This window comes from Festucalex cinctus, chromosome 20 (assembly GCF_051991245.1).
Source record: "Festucalex cinctus isolate MCC-2025b chromosome 20, RoL_Fcin_1.0, whole genome shotgun sequence".
Taxonomy (NCBI): domain Eukaryota; kingdom Metazoa; phylum Chordata; class Actinopteri; order Syngnathiformes; family Syngnathidae; genus Festucalex; species Festucalex cinctus.
Window position 1 is genome coordinate 15377165 of NC_135430.1, and position 22200 is coordinate 15399364.

At 38.7% G+C, this 22200-nt stretch overlaps 1 protein-coding gene across 8 annotated transcripts in view; it reads right to left on the bottom strand.

Annotated features, from left to right (window-relative positions):
* Positions 1-2180: 2180 nt before the first annotated feature.
* ntng1a (netrin g1a) overlaps positions 2181-22200 on the bottom strand; it is a 190656-nt gene continuing 170636 nt past the window's right edge. Inside the window, exons 9-12 of one of the 8 annotated variants that reach the window (XM_077508784.1) lie at positions 16557-16601; positions 15101-15160; positions 7614-7748; positions 2181-3899 (exon numbers count right to left, since the gene is read on the bottom strand). In XM_077508784.1, coding sequence (XP_077364910.1) covers positions 3670-3899; positions 7614-7748; positions 15101-15160; positions 16557-16601 — 470 coding nt within the window. In that variant the 3' untranslated portion in view covers positions 2181-3669. Of the gene's footprint in view, positions 3900-7613; positions 7749-11449; positions 11618-15100; positions 15161-16556; positions 16602-22200 lie in introns of all 8 variants that reach the window. The other 7 variants (XM_077508786.1, XM_077508785.1, XM_077508783.1 and 4 more) reach the window with 7 other exon arrangements.

Here is a 22200-nt window from a genome sequence, read left to right on the forward strand (position 1 = left end):
ATTAAAAGCACTGGTTCTATTTGTCATCGCAAACTCCAGCCATTTATCCTTAATCCATATCACCAGTAATTATAGGATAAAGAGGAAACCACAGCAAAAGTACTCAATATAAACTATTGCCATATGTCATTTCACTTATTTGTCAATATTGGCTAACATTTTGTATTAGTCTTCCACTCACAAAATATTTTTACCGTAGATAGAGTAAAAACCAATAATTTGTAAATAAATATTTTGGCAAATTATAATTAATTACTGTCAATTTTCAGTGTAAAGGTGCTCGTAGACGTGCTCTTTTTTTGGGGGGGGGGGGCGAGCTTGCCCATATTTGGCGCTGGTTGCTAAGCAACCAAACAGGAAGTAGCCTGGTGCCTTTTACTGCTCGTTTGGGCATTAAGTAGGCCGCAGCTCGGCAATATTTAGCCTATTTGTCAGCCCTGTTTTGCTTAAAATAAGTTGGAAGGAGCAGACGACGATGCTATATTTTATTTGAAGCTATTGTTAAAAATGCTGAAATCATACATTTGTACCACTTTCAACCAACCTGACAAATCCAAATCCCATGCTTGCTTCTTTCTTTGTCAACATTTGTTCCGTTTCCCGGAGCTGAAGACAATGACAATCACTCCGTCGCCATCTTTTCCGATTGGATGTTCTGCGATGTCGTCACAGCGTACTGGAATCCAAATTGAACATTTTTCATTTCAGGCATGTCTGCTGGCTAGCACATCTGCAATGAAAGGGTTGGTCGACGGCGCACGGTGGGCAGCGAGAAAGGGCCCTAACAATTTGCAATCCAAAAGTGTTCAACAGCCTTTTGAGTCAAACTTTTGAGTGCACAAAATGTGACTTCAGTATTTCAGGTTATAGATGAACTGTCAAGCGTATGACAAGAGCCACTATATAAACTTTGAGCACAGGCTCTCTGGGACACATCAATGCTTGTAAATATTTAATTCCGTGCCTCTGACAATGCACATGACTGAAACAAATCGTTACCAGATAGAATTCAAGCTAAATGGCAAGCAAATATCACCAAAGCTGATGCCCTCGAAATGAGTGAGGAATTGTGTTGGTCCAAAAACCTGCAATATTTACTGAAAATATGCTATTTCTACTAAGTGGGAATTGGGGGAATGTTGAAAATTGATCCCAAGGTGAATTGAATGAGCTGAACATTTTTAATTTCGGATGGGAGCGGATTTTTGAACATCCCATTGGAAATGAATGGGGAATTTTTGGGTGAAAAAAACGTCAAAATGTGTAATGCTTGGAATGAGAAAAATAATAGCCCGCAAATCATGAACTTTTGGGACATTTTGAAGTCAGAAGGGTTTGAATTAGTTGAGAAATGTAGGAGTTGAATGGCAAAAAATAAATAAATAAATAACCCGGACCCCTCCCTCGAAATGAGTGAGGAATTGTGTTGGTCCAAAAACCTGCAATATTTACTGAAAATATGCAAAAGTGGGAATTGGGGGAATGTTGAAAATTGATCCCAAGGTCAAATGAATGAGCTGAACATTTTTAATTTCGATGGGAGCGAATTTTTGAACATCCCATTGGAAATGAATGGGGAATTTTGCGGTAAAAAAACCCCCCGTCAAAATGTGTAATGCTTGGAATGAGAAAAATAATAGCCCGTCAATTGTGAACTTTTGGGATGTTGAAGTCAGAACGGTTTGAATTGGTTGAGAAATCTAGGAGTTGAATGGCAAAAATAAAAAAAAACCTGGACCCCTCCCTTGAAATGAATGAGGAATTGTGTTGGTTAAAAAAAATGAGCAATATTTGGTGAAAATATACAATTTCTACTAAATGGGAATTGTGGGAATGTTGAAAATTGATCCCAAGGTGAATTGAATGAGATGAACAGTTTGTCTGTTGAACGTCTCATTGGAAATCAATGGGAATTTATGGGATGAAATATGTTGAACTGTGGGAAAACTGTGAGTGTTTGAAATGGGAGAAATAATAGCCCACCAATTGTGACTTTTTGGAGCATTTTGAAGTTAGAATAATTTGAATCGGTCAAGAAATGTTGAAGAAGTTGAACGACAAATAAAAGTACAATAATAATTTTCTGTTTACTGGATTTTTCTTTGTTTTTGCTCTTTTACTTTCTCAGCTGTGGCTCAAATGTAAATCCCGGAATTTCACATCACAGTTATGCACGTGTCTTCATCATTCTGGATTACAGGTGTGACCTTTGCTATCAGAGGCTGCAGAATGCGAATGTGTCTTTTCATTAGTTTTCTTTCAGTCTGTACTTGAATATTGCAAACAGTTTCAAGTCGATGATAAACACACAAAACATGACTGTGTCATCAAAACCAGCATGAGCACTCCTTCTTTTCACCTTTTATTCACTTAAATCCTCAAGTGTTAACGCGAGAACATAACATTTAGAATGTCCTTTGGTGGGATTGAAATACACTTTATTAATACTGGATGTAAACTGATATTCTTTGATGCCAGCACATTGCCAACACAAAGGAAAATGACCCGTACAACTAAAAGCATTAAATAAAGATGAATGGGGTAGATTAAAAAAAAAAAAAAAAAAAAAAGTCAGTATTTTGGGTGCCGTTGAGATACATTAAAGTTGCCTTCTTTTGTCACAGTTCAGCAAAGATACAAAAGGACTACATTACTTGTATTGTTTGCTCATTTTAGAAGAGAACCTGTAAATACACTGATGATTTTCTATCCACTTGTAGTGTGAAAAACTATCCTCCGACCGGGATGAGAGAGAGCGAACAGTCTAATAGAAAAGAATCAGACAGCTTTAGTGGAGCTTATTAGAGGAGGAAATATGATAGGGGAGCAGAGACAGAGAAAAAGAGGATTCTTACACATGTGCATCACCAACATTTGACCAAAAGAAAAAAAAAGAAAAAAAGAAAGAAGAATCTTTCAACCAACAAGGGTTTTACAGAGTAACATTCACAAAAGCACAGGTCAGTGGCAGCATGGCGAGGGGAAGGAAGAGGAGCTTGAAGGCGGAGAAATTGGAAGAAAAGTTTTTTTGTGTGCCTCAAAGTAGCAGTCCGCACACATTACTGAACCTGTTCTCCGTTTGGGCTCCCCCATGAACATTATATCGAAGAGGCAGAGGGAAATATTTCTTTGATTTGTCTTCCTCAACAGTCCAGCCACCATTAAGCTTACAGGAGCGTCCCAAAGGGGCCTCGGCAGCCGCGGTCGGCGGTGTGAGTCAATTGGTCACGGCCGTTGTTGCCGTGGCAATAACAGAGGAAGTCGTCTTCGGTTATTCGCTCCAACTGGAGCCAGCTTAAGCACCTGTATGGCTTAGAGGAGGGATGAGTCGGAGCAGTTTGGGGGTCTCATTGTCCATTGCACTCATTTATGTTAAATTTCAATATTATTTGCATTTTTACAAGTATACATCTTATATTTTTTTTGTATATATTCTTTGATACTTAATGAACAAAAATGTTTCTGCACTCATTTGTCTGGCACATTCCTTTTCACATCAGTGTCCGCTGAGGCTGCTCAAAGAAGAAGCTGGTACAGTACAGTCCACAAAGCTCATGATTGTTCTGCTTGAATGCTTGTCGGTTATTCGAAAGAGGGATGGGGTCAGGGGGGTGAAGGCTGTGTGTGTGTGTGTGCGCGGAGGGTTTAATCGCTCCCACCAGGTCTCTTTTAGAGAAGTGCCAAGCCCAGAAGAAGAACCAGCTGCCACGGCCCAAAGGAGGACGCGGGCCTCAGGGGAGGCTGGCCCGAACCGGCGCCTCGACAACCCCCCAGCTCCGACTCGCAGCGCGGCTTCTCGCACAGCAGGCCCGTGTAGGCCGCGGGGCAGTTGCAGCGGACGTTGCCGATGCACACGCCGCCGTTTTGGCAGCGCATGAGCTCGTTGTCGCACACCCGAGCTGTGGTGGAGGCAATGTCAAAGAGAGATAACAATGAGTTCATTAGAATAGTTTTTTTTTTTTTTTTTTTAAGGATAGATTACTGTGAGGAATAAAGATATTGTTATCATATAATCAAAATACATTGTTTTCATGATTCATTCAGCTCAGCTTCCAATATCAGAATCAGATTTTACGGATTCACAGTCACAACGCACCCGAACAGAACAGGAAGCCTGCTGGTTCGCGACTTAGCGCCACAAGAAATTTGAATGGAGAAGAACATTTTGACAGAAGCACATTTGGGTTTTCTAGCTATAATTCATCTAGTCAAAATCCATCCATCCATTTTATTGACCGCTTATTCCTCACAAGGGTCACGGGGGGTGCTGGAGCCTATCTCAGCTTACCTTCCTTATTGTATGCAAACACACAACATTGCGCTCCGTTCCCCCTCCCTTCTTTCCTGCGATGCATTCACATGCATTCGTAAACAAGAAAGCTCACAACTTTTGAGTGTTGCGTGGCTGGTCGGGTCATTGTGCAAGGGCGAACTATCAAGCTGATGGCTATTTTTTGTTACCACACAATTTTCTGATAGCTAACATTAGCATAATTATTTTTGGTTTGAGTATGGAACGCTACCTGCTAAAAAGAGCCGAGCTCACAAAGGCAGCGTCGGTTGGATCATTAAAAAGAGATAAAACAGTGTGCCAATTATTTTTGATATATTGCCATTAGTAATTTAGTATTTATAAGTGGATACATCATTAGGGTACCCTTATTGTAAAGTAACTCCATCATTAGACCTGGAATGCTATTGTGATCATGAGAGCATCAAGCATTTGTATTTTTTAGCTATTCTACAACAATTTCTATACTTCGACTGCACATGGATAATTTCCAGTGTAACAAAGCTGAATGCAGTTTCCCCCAAAGTCTGTGAGGCTCCCCCCCCCCCCCCCAAAAAAAAGCAGCGACTTTAGACAAAGTGAACATCAGGTTGAAAATTGGTATATATTTAGAGCTGGGACACCGAGGCCACTATATTCCCGCCGGAGGCAAGCTGTCAAGCAAGCTGCAGGCAAACAAAGCAAGGCTGCGCAAACTAATAAACCAACAGAGACAAATAAACAATGATAAACACAGGAGACACTTCTACCCATTTCCCTCATCTTTCCGTGAGTGGAAAACAATATGGTAAGCAATCTATGAACCCGATGGGACATAAATATCACAACAAGAAATATCAGGGCTCTCAGCTGGACGCAAGCAGTCTCCCAGGAGGAGTCAAATTGGGCTTTGATGGGATGCGCGCAAAGAAATATTGACTTCTATTTGGTCACGTCTGGTTTGTGGCTGCTGTGTGGCTCTGGGTTTTGCTCGGCTCACCACACAGACCCTCAACCAAACAATTTATTTTTACCTTCTAATATCACTTTCAAGAGGATGACAACAAAAGTAATGGGTCAGTAATTTAAATAGCAAATGTGGATTAATTTTCATTTATCTTCATGATGGAGAAATGTTTTAAGCGGGGTACACACATACTGAAAATAGGGGCTAATTTGAAGATAGCATTCATAGCACACAATCTCGGATATCTTTACGATTAGTGTAAATTGTTAATAGTGACGTTTCTTCCCCGATCTGCTCAGAAAACAGTCGGGGTGAACAATCGTAAAAGTTAAACCTGCTATATATTTTCATAGTTTAGCCTAGCCATGGACACCATGGGCGACCTGAATGACCAACTGGTTGTGTTGTGTTGTGCAACGTTACAAGATAAGCTAACGCTTCGCTTATTCTTCTATTTCTTCTTTTATTACTACTACTGCGCTTAAGATGTTAGGTAGCCTGCTTTGGTCATAAATGAACAACTTCGGCGAAGAGAAGGCACTGAGGTGTATTCATTAATCAGTAATCTACTTACTAGGTAAGCTAACAGTGAGCCCAGCTTCTTCTATTTCTTCTTTTATTACTACTACTCTGCTTGAAATGTTAGAAATAGGTACTCTACTTTAATAAAAAAATGACTTTGGAGAAGAGAAATAAACACACTGAGATGTATTCATTAATTGGTAATCTATTTACTAAATAAGCTAACAGTTAGCCTAGCTTCTTATATTCTTTTACTACTACTACTCCACTTAAGATGTCAAAAATAGGTATCACACTTTGGTAACAAATGAAAAAGTCTGGCCAAGAGAAGAAAAGGCAACTGCAATGTAGTTACTGGATAAGCTAACAGTTAGTTTAGCGGATAAGCTAACAGTTGGTTTGGCGGACAAGCTAACAGTTAGTTAAGCTTCTTCGGTTTCTTCTTTTACAACTACCGGTATTTCATTGTCGTGCTTCCTTTCAGAACACTCACCACTTGTCTTCCAATTTTTATCCTGTCACGTGGGGGGGTCTCTCACATAAAAAAAAAAAAATCTGCTTAAGATGATAAAAAATATCTATGTGTGTACCCCGATTTGAAAAACTTCGGGAAAGAGAGAGAGAGAGAGAGAGAGAGAAAAAGGCACGAAGGTGTATTCATTAAAAGAGGGTGTTTCCTAGAAAATAGCAGCGATACGATCAGGACGCAGGGGAGACCGCTTTAATTAGACCGTGACCTTTTATCTTGTCCCCGCTGCTCCTTGCTAAAGTCTCCATCCTTCCGAGAATATTCACAGCAGCTTCGACTCCCGCTGTGCAACATCAGAAACACTGACCTGACAAGAGCAATTTCAAATGTATACGGAACATTTTTCTCGGCAACTAACCGTCCTATTATCAAACAGATTTGACTCGAAATGACACTAGAAGCTGGCCAAGAGAGCCAGAAAAAATAAGATGCTATCTGACGTACATATAGGCTGCATATTTTTGTTTTTAATCATATGTTAGCATCGTAGTAATCCAACAAATTAATCATTTCTGGGTTTTCCTTGAAAGTCTTTGTTTTTCGACCCAATTTACGACTTCATCTCCTCTCGGTCAAACATGAAGCACAAGTCGACGTGTACACATAGCAAACGATAAGATCTGGCGCATTTACTTTTGATGGGGGAAAATATTTGGAGAGCGGACTGATGAAGTAGGCGTGTCTGCTAGGAAGCGATATGTGTTTGGTGAGAGATTTCAGATTTAATTGCATTCCTCAGTCTGCATACAAATGGGGACTTGACCACGCACGCAACACCTTGGGAAGCTGATGCTATAATGGAAGGTCAAACGGAAAACTTTTCAAAGCATCTCTGGTACCAAGCGGTTTTTTCATCTTACCGACGGAACTACATGACCAACAGCCTTTAAATTCATGCCGATTGTCCGTACTGGAAATGTATACATGGGACGTAATCGGAAAGAAGCTCCTCCTCTAGAGTTGTTAGCTTTGGATGACATTGTCTGGTGATGTGGACTGACAAAAAGGTGACAGATACTCAAACAGATTCCAGGCAGCCTGTCAAGCCGTCAATATTGACTCAGCTTTCATGTTGCCGCCGCGTTGCATGGCCGAATAAGCACGTTAGTGAGCAGCATGCGGGCCATTGCTCCCCCCCCCACCCCCCCAGGCCTCCATTTGAGCTATACAGCGTATCTCCATGTTCAGTTTGCTTCCAGCTGGCTTTAGGATCTATACGCATCATTTTTCCAGCAAAGCCGAGGATTCAGACAAAAGATGGAAGAGAGAGAGACAGTTGATTAAGGGATGAGGGAAGAGTGTTACGTGGTGGTGGTTCTACTTACATTTGCAGCCATCGTCCCACATATAGCCGGGCAGACACTCGCGACACTTGGGCCCTGTAGTGCCCTCCTTACATATACAATATCCTGTGCCATTACAGCGATCACTGACTGAGCCAAAGGGATTACAATTACACTCTGGAAAAACAAAAAAACAAAAAAACACACAAGCTGGAGACACGTGCGTTGACATCCCAGCACACCTCGAGAACGTTCACAGCGTGGCCCAACCGTCCTTCAACTCAATTACTGTTCCACAACTTTCAAGTGATGAAAACTTGGTGCTACTGAGCTCGTCATCTGGAATAAATGCGACCATTTCAACAGGAACACAGAATGGAAACATTGTGAAGTTGATTCTATGTGTGAGGATTTTATTTATTAATAGTTTTGATAATTTAATTATTATTCTTTTTTATTTTTAAATGAAAAACAATCATCCATGGTACTCAAATAAAGTTGGATTAAACTGTATATGATAATATAAAAAAAGTACTAAATTAAATATTTTCTTTACAATATGTTCTATGTGACCCACTGGTCGAAGCTAATATTCTGATTATATTATTCATATAAATATATAATAGATAATATTCAGCTTGTGGAATATGAATTAAGCAGCAAAATCCACCCGTTTTAACGTGCCGCAGGGTCGGCCATTTTGCCATTTGCTGTCGACGGAAAATGACATCACAGTTTCTGAGGTAACCACCAATCACGGCTCAACTCTTTTAAGTTTGGTCATGTGACTTTCGCAAGCTAAGCCGTGATTGGTCCTGAGCCCTGAGCAACTGTGATGTTATTTTTAGTCAACAGCATGTGGCAAAATGGCCGCCCCAGAGATGAATAACAATTGAGTGGATATAGCTGCTTAATTAAAATTCCACAAATACAATATTAATCAGAATATTATGCTTAAACCAGTGGGGTTGCATAGAACATTTTGTAAATATTTTTATTTTGGTTGATGTCCCTTTAAGATAAATCAAATTAGCAAATTTATATTTTATAGCCTGATGCAGATCTCTCTAAAATAATATTTACTGATACTATAATAATAATAATAATAATAATAATAATAATAATAATAATAATAATAATAATAAATTGTATTTTAATGCACTATAATATATCATCATAGGTAACCCATCAAATAAAACATTAAATGACCATAATTCAGTATATATAATTTTAGGTGTAAAATAGGAAATATCAGTATGCATGCAATTTTTTCTTTAGTTTTAAAGCATCATATGAAATTCCGCTCTTCCTTTGACTGCCGCACTAATCCATCTTTTTCATGAACAGCATGTGGTTAAGCAACTCTACGTACGCATAATCATTCGCGCCAATGTCAGATGGACCAAATGGGCTATATTGCACATGCATGTGTAAAATTACATTGATCAAAACAGGCAGAAGTATGCAGAAGTGGAAAAGGGAGAGTGGAAATGACACTTATAAGGACGCGTTGGAATGAAATCGAGACGAGTGGAATGAGTGGACGGACGTCACATTGAAATGGGCATTGTTGTAACTATTTCTTGAATAGCTAGACTAATTCTAAATCAATATTCCTCAGATATAAATGATCACAAACAAGAGCTAGAGGAATACAGGGTGTTTAAAAAGTCACTATGTTGTTTTGTACACTGTAAAATAAAGGCGGTATTTCCAGTATTCTGAATTAAAACACGCCTGTGTAATGAGAACATTTTGTACTTGACGTCCCGTTGCCCTTCCAGCTTTTGCACTACAGCTGCAACCCCGTGCTCCCAAAGTGACACCTGCCGCATTTCAGACGACCCCGGCCCATCAACTCCAACGTAACCGAAAGGGGTGACTTTAAGTGACAAAATCAAAGCACGGAGGTCAGCATTACAGATGTGGGGAGGCTGCCAAGGTAACTCGTCAGCGGCTCTTAACGCCTCGTGACGGGTTTCAGCTGCTGCTCCTCAGGCCTTTTCATATATATGACATAGTCATATAGCACGTCTGACTGACGCTGATTTCTTTGTTCCCTGTCATAGCCTGTCAGCCGGGGGGCCCCTTAGGACTCAAAAATGCACCTGGAAGCGTGGACGTTGAAAGACGGGGAATTGTAACTTTTGCCACGGGGGACTTGGCGAAACATGTTCACACATTTTACACAAAGAAAAACAGCTGAGGCAAGTCAGAGTGCTTGTGAAAAGGTCACGGCAACATTAAAATGGCGCGTAACTGACAAAAAAAAAAAAAAAAAAAAAAAAAAAAAGAGCTACATTGGTACTAATTGTGTGGCAGGAAAATTCTGATTACAGTTACTTTGTTCACAAATGATGGAGCTATTTAAAGTAATCCCAAATTGAGCTTGTTTACCTTGTTGCCAAAAAAGAGATGAAGAGTAATATTGCATAACAAAGAAGTGCTTTCACAGCCCACTCTATATTTAGGCCACATGCAGAAATACCAAAAAAAAAAAAAAAAAGCACCCTTCATTAATTAATGCTCCCACAACTTTATTAGACGGAAAAAAAACAACAACACAAGCCAACTTGATAAAAAATGCTAATTTCCTGTATGAATTACATCATTGAATCATATTCAATTCATCAAATCTTCTAATCATGCATTTATTTGTTCTTCAACCAAAACCTTTTTCAGAATTTTATAAGGGCTATATTTGTAATGGCTACTATGGCTCTCTATTCTGTGTCTTAAATTGTGCCAAACGAGTTTCAGCCTGATGCCAGCAATATACAATATTGTGTTTAACAGAAACGTGCACATAAATGTCCACATAAGCTCATGACAAACGCAAGGAGAAAGTTGCTTTTCTCCTAACGTGTCAATGTATTGTCAAGAAATATCACGTGGCTACGATGTTTTTGCAAGAAACATTACAGATTTACACTACAGTCACGTTTCTTTCTCAAGTCTAATTCTCAAGTCTAACTCAAGTTTTCCATTAAAAAAACAACATCTTTGATACTTATTAAACACCCCCCCAGGTGCTCCTGACAATTTGGTGACAGAAAGTAGACTAGACTTTCCCAGGTCTAAGTTGTGGTGCAGCTGATGTAAAGCAATTTTGGTGAATTTGGAAGCAGGCCTTGCTTGTGCTTAATTTAAAGAGAATTGGGGGAGCTACTTGATTATGTTTGCACCCATGTATGAAAATACCAACGCAGAAAATAGGCCCCTCCCTCTCTGCCTGGAAGTATGGCTTTTGTCAAGGTGACACGAATTATCAACAATTTCAGAAATCTTTCAGTTTTTTTTCACTCAAAACCTTCAGGCATGTTCTCGGGAGACGGGGTTTTACTTTTCCCCTTTCAGCCTTTTTCAACACAAAGCATGCATCCAGATCTGCAATAAAACGGCTTCCACCAGAAGAGGATTAAAGATTCGGAATAGCTTAGCCTGGGTACAGAGCTGATTCCAATTGAAAAAAAATAAATACGGTTTGTGGGGTAGCCTGAAGGGGGCTTTACATGGAATGCGCTTCGCAATCTAACAGGTTTAAGGTGCAGTGCAGACCTATTAAAAAAAATAATAAAATCAGTTTGTCACGAAATGAATGGCTCCCATTTGAGTTAAACTTAGAAAATAAGCATTTGGGCATTTGAACGTGAATTGGTAAATGTCTAGCTTCTTTTTTCTTACTCATTTCCCTCCCTCTAACGTTATTCTCGACATGTAAATTTACTGAAAGATGTAAATGAATGTGGTTGATTAGAAAAGACAAAAGAGAAAGTGGAGGAGAACAGAAGGATGGTTAATTAAAAAAGGATGAAGGTCAGAGTGAGGACAAGTTTGTCGGAGAACAAAGAGGCAGGAAGGGAAAGCGGGGGACTAACCTATGCAAACATTTTCATCATCCAGTTCTGCCGAAGCATTGCGATAGAAGCCCAGCTTGCATAGCTGGCAGTGCTGCCCCCTAGTGTTGTGCTTACAGCTCACGCAAATGACCGTGTTTAGCAGCTCGATGTAGCTGCAACGGTTGGAGTGGCCGAAGCATTCGCAGTCTTGCAAAAGAGGGCGGGTGTGGAAGGGAGACATAAACGTGGGTACAGGGCGTTGGAATTTGGGTCTGTTGCTTGAAGCGCTAACGGCGGTCGGGTTAGCACGGATCTGGTTGCCGCGGCATGCCAGGTTAACAATGCGGTTCATGGGAGGAGATGTTTGTGAGTTAATGAGAGTAGGCGGGGGAGTTTATGATTAGTCTGGCATGAGCACGGCCACGGCTGAGAAACGGCATTGCAAAAAACAGCACAGCGTTAGTAGGATCACAACAACATCACAAGACAGGACGAGGCGAGGCGAGCGACGGTCACAGAGATACGCTCACGTTAAGATCAGCACACGGCGGAGGGCAGCTCAAACCATGAAGGGATTTTAACCCACGGAAGAGAACCGTAGACTTTAGACATCGCCTGTCTAAATACAGCTTCATGGTTGCTCTGATTTGAAGTGGCAGGAAAGAGGATGAGATGAAACTGATTTTGCTTGTAATTCATGTTTTGCAAGCGAATCAAGACTCAACTGCACTGCTTGGTGGAAACGAGGCTAAGATGATTTAGCATCACTTTCAACTAAGATCATGAAAATTAACTAGGGATGCACGATAATGCTATTTTCAACCGATACGATAAACCAATAATTTAGAGGTGCCGATGTCGATAACCGATAAGTAAGCTGATAATTGTTTGCAAAATTAACGTGAATACAAATATGTTTTCAAGTCCTACTATATGTCCAACAAATACATTGAAACATTGTATAAACTTTGCACAATGTTTCAATGTATGTAAAGCACCATGAAGCTGAATTTTATTGATATGAGCCACAACAACAACAGATGGACCAACATGGCATGTCTATATTTCTTGCTGGATTTCTTTATTATCTGGCTTTTCTGTATAAAATCAAATCTGCCGATAATTATCTGTTTGACTTCAAATTGGTCGATAATTGCCGATAATTATCGGCCACTATATATTATCGCGCATCCCTAAAATTAACAAAATAAATTATAAAATTAAAAAAAAAAAACATTTCCGTTAAGGAACCCTTCCGTCCTGAAAACCATCTGAAACTAAATATCACGTTTATAAAATGAACTATAATAAAGTATAGTAAACATGTCCATTTCGATCTTTGTCAATTAATATGAGCGTTCGGGGTGCATTTCAAATTTATTTCAGTTCGGTATTACTGTATGTTCGTATTTATAGATTACAGAATGCCAAGCTGTTATTTGAGAATGATTGTTTACTTTATTAAACAATACTTACGGACATTTTTGTCTTTTTATCTTGCACTCAGCAGATACTCCATATATTGAAAAACGCGCAAGCTAATGCTACAACAACTCTAAATTTATATGTCCTTTAGAGAACACAATAGCATTTACCGATGCTTATTAGTTATGCTGGCACAAAGTTGCAACAAAGGAAATTATTTACAAATAAAATAAAACAAAAACATACAGCCATGAGGTCCGACGGCCATTAAAAGCTTTCAGCCATTGGTGCAAGCGAGATAAATTTGCTGCTAGGTTTCATCGGCTTCCATGCTGTGCGATGTCACGTCAGATTACAAGCATGGAGCTGCTACTCGGACTGCGAAACCTCATGCTGCAGTCTTTTATGCTTACTATCATCCCCGCCCTGAAGGGTGCAGGATGGGCAGGTTTGCAGCCTCACTTCAACTCCGCTCATAGCAATAAGACCGGCAGGCTGAATGACCACTGACACCACGTGTCACAGTTGAGACAGATGTGAACTCTTAAGCCTGGCAATCGGAAACCACTTGGAAGGAAAACCCAGCGAGGGAAGGGCGAAATTGGGGCTTTTTGTCCAAGGGATTGCGGTTATTAAGGATGAGTATTGAGGTCAATTCTCCCTGTCCACTTACTAACAACCTGACAAGGCTTGACAATGAAAGAATACCCGTGTAGTCCACCACAAAATGTACACCGTAAGATTTAAGTATTACGCCTTACTTTCATGCGTTTTCAAACAAACTAAATTGTGTAGAAATGGGCTGAGGTTGTAAATTACGGAAGTGTGGAGCTGCCAATGTGGAGTAAACATTTTGGACTGGCATATTTACAAATACATTTAGACGTATTTGCAAGTATAAAACATTGGCCCGTCATTGACAGATTTTGCATTTTCGTTGAGTTCTTTATGACGGCTAAAAAAAAAAAAAAAAAAAAAAATACACGGACTGAGCGCCAATTGAGGCCGTCATTCCGGCTCAGTCTGTATTTTTACGAAATAAAGCACTCGCCCAAAGGTGGGCATCCGTCAATGGCGATTTTGACCACCTTTACTAAAAATATGTTCGAACGTATTTGCAAGCACGTTCAAACTTAAAATGCTAAATGGTAAAAAAAAATGCTGAACGTAAATCATGCACTTCACTGACTTACAGACATAATTATAAATCATAAACATACCACATAAATAATGTTTACGGTCTTAATTTATAAACGTATTGGTATATTAGGCCCAAGTTTTTTTTTTTTTTTTTTTTTTTTTTTTTTTGTTGTTTTTTTTTTAGCATGAACCTCTGAATGTATTTGAAAGTACGTTCAAACATATTTGCAAATACGTATAAATGTATTTGCAAGTACGTTCAAATGTATTTGTAAGTACGTTTAATTTAAGCATGCCTGCAAGTATGTTTGAACGTTCTTGCAAATACCTTGGAAGTTAAAATGTATTTTAATTATATAATTGAACATACAAATACGTTCAAATGTATTTCCCACACAAAAATGTTTACTCCACATTGGTAGTTCCACTCTACCGTAGTAAATAAAGCATATAATACAAGGGGACTAAACATAGTGTAGTTATTAGGGATGTAACGATATCCAAACATCACAATACGATATCACGATATGAAGGTCACGATACGATAATTAGCACGATAATGTGGGGGAGGGGGTTGGCGATATTTAAAAAGATCATTATATTGTAAAAAAAAAAAAGAGAAAAAGAGCTCATACTAAAAAAAGCACAATATTGTGCTTTTGTACATAACAGCAATGCATATAAATGACCTACAATCTCTAATAACAATATTGAGGCACTTACTTGCTAATGCTAATTAGGTTCCCCTTCATCTGACAATTAGCATAGATTTTAAACATAGAAGGCCAAAACATACCTAATGAAAATTAAATCGCACTAATAAACTAGCCACTAGAGGGTGCTAGAACTGCACAAATGGAAATCAACATGACTTTTTTTTTAACAGGTGTGTTCCTTTTAAATATTATGAACATGACGATGACAATATTGTGGCAGTTTTAATATCGCAATATCACGATATTGCCCTTATCGTTACATCCCTGGTAGTTATAGTCTCTCTTACTTTCTTTAGCTTTAGCATTAGGTAAGTATCGGTCTAAGCGTAGGTCAGTACTACAAGGTATGACAAAAGTATTGGTTCATTAAATAAAAAGTCAAGAGTTGTTATCATGGGGCAATTCCTACCTCGTTTGCGGTTTGCAACGTGGACTGAAGGGGCAGTGGACAATGCAACTTGTGGAGCTACTAGAAAGAAATTTCAAAAAGAAAAAAGAAAACATGATAATGCAATCAAACGTAAGCGTGTAATGTCAGATCATTAAGAACATGGAGCATTGAGTTTGACCGCGAACAGAAAAGCAGGACGTAAAAGATGAATGATGGCTCTGGAAAAACGAGGAGTGGCGTTGCCAAGCGGAGTTGGCTGCATGTGGCGGCATCTGTTACTAACGCCAGAGATGCCGAAGGTTTCCAGTCTTATTATTTTATGCTTCATTTCGTAAACAAGTGTTTTGTATGATTCAAAGGCGTGCGTGCGTGCGTCCCCAGACACAAACTCGCCTCTGACAAACCGCTCCTCCACCTCACTGGAGGCCAGCCAAGAATGTTCCACTCGAAATGTGTGCGCAGCAGCGTGGCTAAGGAAACAGACTTCGCAGCGAACGCATCAATCTCCCAATTGTGCTTCAGTCACAGAACAAAAAAGCCGGTAAAGGAAATATGCATCAGACGGCGTGACATAAAGCCTTTCGACACTTTCCGAGGGCCGAGGCTTGTTTGCGCGTCATATCTGCGTGATGGATTCAAGCCGAGATGAGCCCCGGCATCAATATGCACGGAACCACCGAGAAACCACTTCTGCTTTTCTTCCCGATTCGTTCCGATGGGACAAAAAAAGAATTCAAGGAAGCTCTGAATCGAAGCAGCGGAATGCGCACGATTGTGTGTCCAAGGGTAGTTAAAAGCTATCGTGCAGACTCAAATCACATCACAACAGTGAGCGTCTCATCAAAAGACAAATCCTCAGTGAGGAGTCAACATGTGTTCTCGTGAACATCTTTGGGACATAATTACTCATCTTTAAAACTCATTTGCTCCCAATAACGTGTAAATACGTTTTTTTGTAAGTGTCCCAAAGACTTATTTATACGTTTTTTTTTTTATGCTTTGATGCAGCCTCTCAGCTGCAAAGAACAGTTGCAGAAATGGCAGTTATTACACAAACGGCCAGCAGGTGGCAGCAGAACAAAGGAGATCAACCAGGGCCATCTAGAAAAAAAGCTAAATTACTTACAATTTTAAATAGATTTGTGAAAACTGATGAAACTTAGCTCTCTTCTAATGCTAATTGCTGCAAAACGGAAACAGATAGAAACATACTTTTTTTTTTTTTCTTGATGAAAGAAGAGACTTTAATCTTTCTTTTGGTAGGTTCCATGAAATTGAACACAATATTCTGTGGGCCTTGCAAAATCAGTCAAAATCCAGTAAAACGGCCGGGAGCGAACGGGACTGCTTCTGTGAAAATAGCTGGGAGTGAATGAGTTAAAAGGGGTCACCTAGCTCGAAAGCGGCTTATTTTGTTCCAGTAAATAAATCGGTGTGAAAGCAAAAACACAGTTGCATAATCTGAGATGCCTACCTTCTTTTCGGTTAGCGACACCTAGGGACGAGACATTCGGCCGAACTGCGTGCAATTGAGAGAAACCATCAGTTATTCATGTGCACTTGTGTGATGCACTTAACAGATAGTCTACAGGGGGGAGGGGGGGGGGAACTATGTGGTAGTGAACACACACAACTGGAGACACGCACAAGTCCGGCATGAGTCAAACCAGTCGAATTGGGAGACAGCAGATGTGATGCGGCACAGCTTGACATGGGCGAGCAACGCCGAGCGTCCCGTTAGAGGACACCGGGGAGACGTTGTATGTCGTTAGCGTGACTTGTGCTCTGTATGTTTTATGATGATGGCGATGATGGTGATATGTGAAAAAAAAAGAAAAAAAAAAGAAAAAAGAAACATCCTCTCTGAAATCTCACATTTGAGTCATGGCTTATGCAAGCGACTTAACTATTAATGGCAACCCAAGACGTTAGGGGGCATTTTGTTTAATTCATCACATTGACTATGTGATCAATATCTAATTATAGTGTATTTCTGGTGGAGGAATAACAATGAATAAATAATGGCAGGTGTTGGGATTTGGAATGACGGACTGCTGTGGGAAGCATAACCTCAGCGTACATACACGTCGGTATTTCCGTGTCGGGGAAATACTCATGTGCCAAGCAACACGGATACATTCCCTCAACATGCCCCTCCCATCTGTTCTCGTCATCATTCTTTGTCCTTTGATTGGATCATGCAACTTCCTGTAGTTAACTACGGAAGTGTGGAACTGTCAACATGGAGTAATACGTTTTGACGGGCAAATACGTTTAAACGTATTTGCAAACATGTTGGAACGTACTTGCAAATATGTTTACAATAAAGTCAAACCTCGGTTTTCGAACATAATCCATTCCACAAGGCTGTTCTAAAAGCGATTTGTTCTGAATCCCAAAATTTTTTTCCCATTATAATTCATGTAAAATTTTTTAATCCGTTCCAAGTCTAAAAAAAACTTTTTCCAAGTTTTTTTTTTTTTTTTTTTACTATTTTACACCATAAACTGCACTGTATACTGTTTACCATAAATAGAAAAGGGTAGAAATAAACAGTTTTAATTAGATATCCTATCTAAAATGATAAAAAAAAAAAAAATGCAAGCATTTCTTTTTTAAATTCAATAGTTCTGCACACTACTTTCCTCTTTTCTTCACCAGCTTTACCAATTGCACTTGCTTTCTTTGGACCCATGATTAGGGGCTAATACACGATGCAAAACTGAAAAAAAAAATAACTTGCGTAAATAATGAACAGGTCTGCTCCGAACGAACTTTGAACACGAATATGCTCCGGAGGAAGCATCCTGGCCATTCGAGTTAGCTCGGCTCCCGAGTGAGTCGCGTTCAGGTACGCTCGGCTTTTATCAGTTTGGTTGAGAGCCGAATTTTTGGACGAGTTCTGAGACGTAAAATTCTCGAATTTTCTGGTTGAAAACCGATTTGGTTGAGAACAGAAGCGTTCGAAAACCGAGGTTTGACTGTATTTAAATACCTTTGAACATATTTGCAAGTACATCAAACGTATTTAAATATGTTTAAACATATTTGCAAGTGCCTATATAAATAGCATATGTATAAAGGTATTCATAAATACGTATAAACTTCTTTGTAAATACGTATTTCGTAAGTATGTTCGAACGCACTTGTCGGCTAAATGCTAAAAACCTGATTGATTTCCTTTGGGTATTTCTTCCCATAATGCCGCTGGCTATGCGTATGCGCAAGTTAATACCTCATAGCATTATGGGAAAAAATGGAAATCATTCACGGCAGACATCATAAAAAATACGAATAAACTCTTAATTTTCGAACAAAAAACAGCCACAAGCCAATATCCCATGGCATTATGGGCAAAAAAAATATATAAATAAAATGCCGAACAGTAATTATGTACCGTACGCATAATAGTAAATTAATGATAAATATAAAATAAAATAAAAATATGAATAAACAATGTTTACTTACTTAAAATTATTATTTTTTTACTTGTGCAAGTCAATACTCCATGCTTTATGGGAAAAATGATACATTTTTAGCATTTAGTATGTTCAAAAAAATAAAATGAATACATTTAAACATATTTGCAAGTATGCTACTGTATTTTTTCTTCCTAAAGTAAAACATTAGCTTAGCCCATCAATTTGTGTTAAGTAGCATGCTTTATAACGGCTACAGTCAAAAATAAATCTCTTGTGAAAAATTAATATTGTATGCTGGTTAATAATAGCCTTTTGAGTAACTTATAGATGTGCCAAAAAAAAAAAAAAAAAAGGGTTATATATATATATATATATATATATATATATATATATATATATATATATATATATATATATATATATATATATATATATATATATATATAAGATGCTGGGGTAGTTTTGTGTAAAAAAAATAAATAAAAAATAAATACAAAAAAGTGTGATCGGGACAATCCCTATTTAAATGTATTTGAAAGCGTGTTCGCACATATTTAAATACGATTAAACATATTCACAAACACGTTCAAACGTGTTTGCCAGTCAAATATGTTTGGCAGTTCAACACTTAGTTAACACAAAGCTGATGAATATAAAAAGGCGTCAACAGAGTGTGTGACCTCCCTTCTTGAACAAAAGAACATTTTTCAAGCTGTTGCGCTTCAACTCGCTTTCCCTCCTCAACTGAATAATACATCAGCTTGGATGCTCGGAACACCGTGACAATCACTTTTAATCCCCCAACGTTTGCATTTATTGATTTAAGAGAGACAAAAGACTCTCATCCCATCTCATCTTTTTTTTTTTTTTTTTTTTTTTTTGCCCCCTCGCCCATCTCCCTCCCCAAAAAAATAATTCATGATTGATCTTGCATTTGGAATCAGGCATTGATTGTGAATTCACCCCTGGTGGTTTCAAAGCAAAATGTATGATTTTTTTATGATGGATTACAAAAAAACAAAGGGCCCATATTATGCCCAAAGTCGCATTTCAAAGTTTTTGATATCAAAATTGCTTCGTTTATTTATATTCATAGATGATTGGACCTGCTCAGGAGGGCTGTGAGAGGGTTTCAATCAATGTCATAGCAATAATAATAAAATGCTATTAGTATGGCCAGGTTTGCTTTAATAGATTGCATTTTAGTCAGATTTGATCGCCCTGAAATATATGGAAGGAAAAGTAAATAATCAATCATGATAAATTAAATTGTAAAAAAAATAAATAAAATAAAATAATGCAAGACGAGCCGCCCCTTCGTTCCACATTTTCGTCCATTTAACATCCTCAAGGACGGCTGAACATCTCTCATCCTCTTTAGTCATTTCCTATTCAAACTTGTGTTGTTTGCACAGCCTCATCCTCATCCACGTCTGAGTCGTTTTGTGCCACAACTGAGGAAGGCTGCGGTGTGAGCGTCTAGCGTGCGCGCTCCATGTTCAGCTCGAGGACGGGTTTCATGCATGGTGGAGGCACGGCATTGAGAGCGCTAGTTGTTCTGCGGCCTATGTGTTTCGTTTGTGAGAAGCGCGTGCATCCAGTAACCCCGCCCTCCACGCGCACACATACACAGATTTTTAGCTCAAGTCAGGCCATGCACGGCACAGAGGGGGAAGCAGAATGACGAGTGAAGGTGATAAAGAAGGCAAGCGGCGGAAAATTGCTTGGTCTCATTTGCCACGTGTCCATTTCTGACTGCCACTTTTCTCTTAAGCCTGATTAAAAACCACCTGAGGACAATCTGTTTACACACTAGGGCTCACGTAACACGTTGTGGGGCGGTTGCGCAATGCGGATGCATCATAAGACACACGAGAGTCCTTGAAGAAAACCACCCTCAGATACGTTTTTATATATTTTTTCAAATATATATTATATATATATATATATTTGATATTGAACATTTGTTGGTGAACAATGCGTTGCCACGGCAACATAGTTTCGAAAACCTCACTAAAATACGCTTTGCATTTTCTTCAAATCACAAAAAAAGTAGTTAATGCTTTCATTTACGATATTCGACATGTTTGTTTGTGAACAATGCGTTGCCATGGCAACAGCATTTCGAAAACCTCGCTAAAATACGCTTTACAGTTTTTTCAAATCACAAAAAAAAAGTAGTTAATAATGCTTTCATTTAGAATATTGGACATGTTTGTTGGTGAACAATGTGTTGCCACGGCAACATTGTTTCGAAAACCTCGCTAAAATACGTTTTACAATTTTTCTTTAAATCACAAAAAAGTAGTTAATAATGCTTTCATTTATGATATTGGACATGTTTGTTGTTGCCACAGGAATAGAGTTTCTAAAAAAATGTAAATAAAAATGCATAAAAAATAACAGCGTTTGTGTTTTAATATCATTAAGGCCTACACACTCTTCCAAGCAAATATGAAGTAGATTTATGAAAAATAAGAGTCATTGAATGAAACCTCGCTCAGATCTGCTTGACATTTTTATCAATCAATCAAAAAAAAAGTTAATGCATGTTTATTTGTATTCATTTTTAATGGTAGATACATTTGTTATATTATATACTTTACTTGTTTTGTAACCATACCGCAGTTACAAAGTGACGCAGCTTGATTAGAATCTATTTTATTCAGATGACACAAATAATATGTTGACTGCATATTTTGAATATTTCTGGTATTTTGTGCCAGGAAATTCTATTTTGATTGCTGAAATGTTGACATTATTTGATGAATTTTGTTTGAGATGTTTAGTTCCTTTCCTTTCACCGGCGGATGCTAAATTTGAATTCGACGTTTTGGTCAACAAGTCTGCCGATCCAAGCGTCGGTAATATTCTCGAGGAATTGCAATAAAAGGCCGGCACAGGCTTTGAATGCACTTTGACTTTGTGTTCAATGCAGCCGTACTGTTGCCGCATCACTCAGACTTCCAGACAGCAGCAACATGAGACCACACGCACCTCATTTCTCTCTCGTCTTCTTCTAAGGTCACAGCTTGATGGTGATAATATCAGTGCACGGTGCCTTACAGCTTATATTAAAATAACCTTAAGCAACCTTATGCTTTCAGAAAGGTCTTTGCACTTAAATAAAGTTGGCATGCCGTTTATTTAGAATGTACGGGAAGGCGGTAAAGAAACGTGTTGAGTTGTTCTCATGATGTGGAATACACAAAAGGAAAGCAACACACTAATTCACGGGTGCCAAACTCAAGGCCCGGGGGCCAAATACGAGCGGCCACATTCTTTTATGTGGTCCGTGAATGCAAATCATGTGTCAAACTTCCATGATCCTTGCTAAAATTTGCACCAATATTTCAAATTGTAATGTTGAGATATTTTGCATGAATTTTTTTTGTTAACCTTTTTTCAGCAACTTCAACAATTATCCTTGATTTTTTTTTTATTTCAAAACAAGTAATTCATCAATGTGTTGTGTATACAGTTTGTAATAACTAGAGCTGCCAAATGATCTTTGAATTTTGATTAATCGCGATCAATTGCTTAATTAAAAATGCTTTCTTATCAACATTTTTTTTGCCTGCCAAATTGAAAGAAAACCTGTTATGTGTTAATTTTTTCAATATTTAATGTTATGAGGATGTTTTCAAATTTTTTATCAACTGCACACTCTCACCCTCCTCTAATCAGTTAATTACT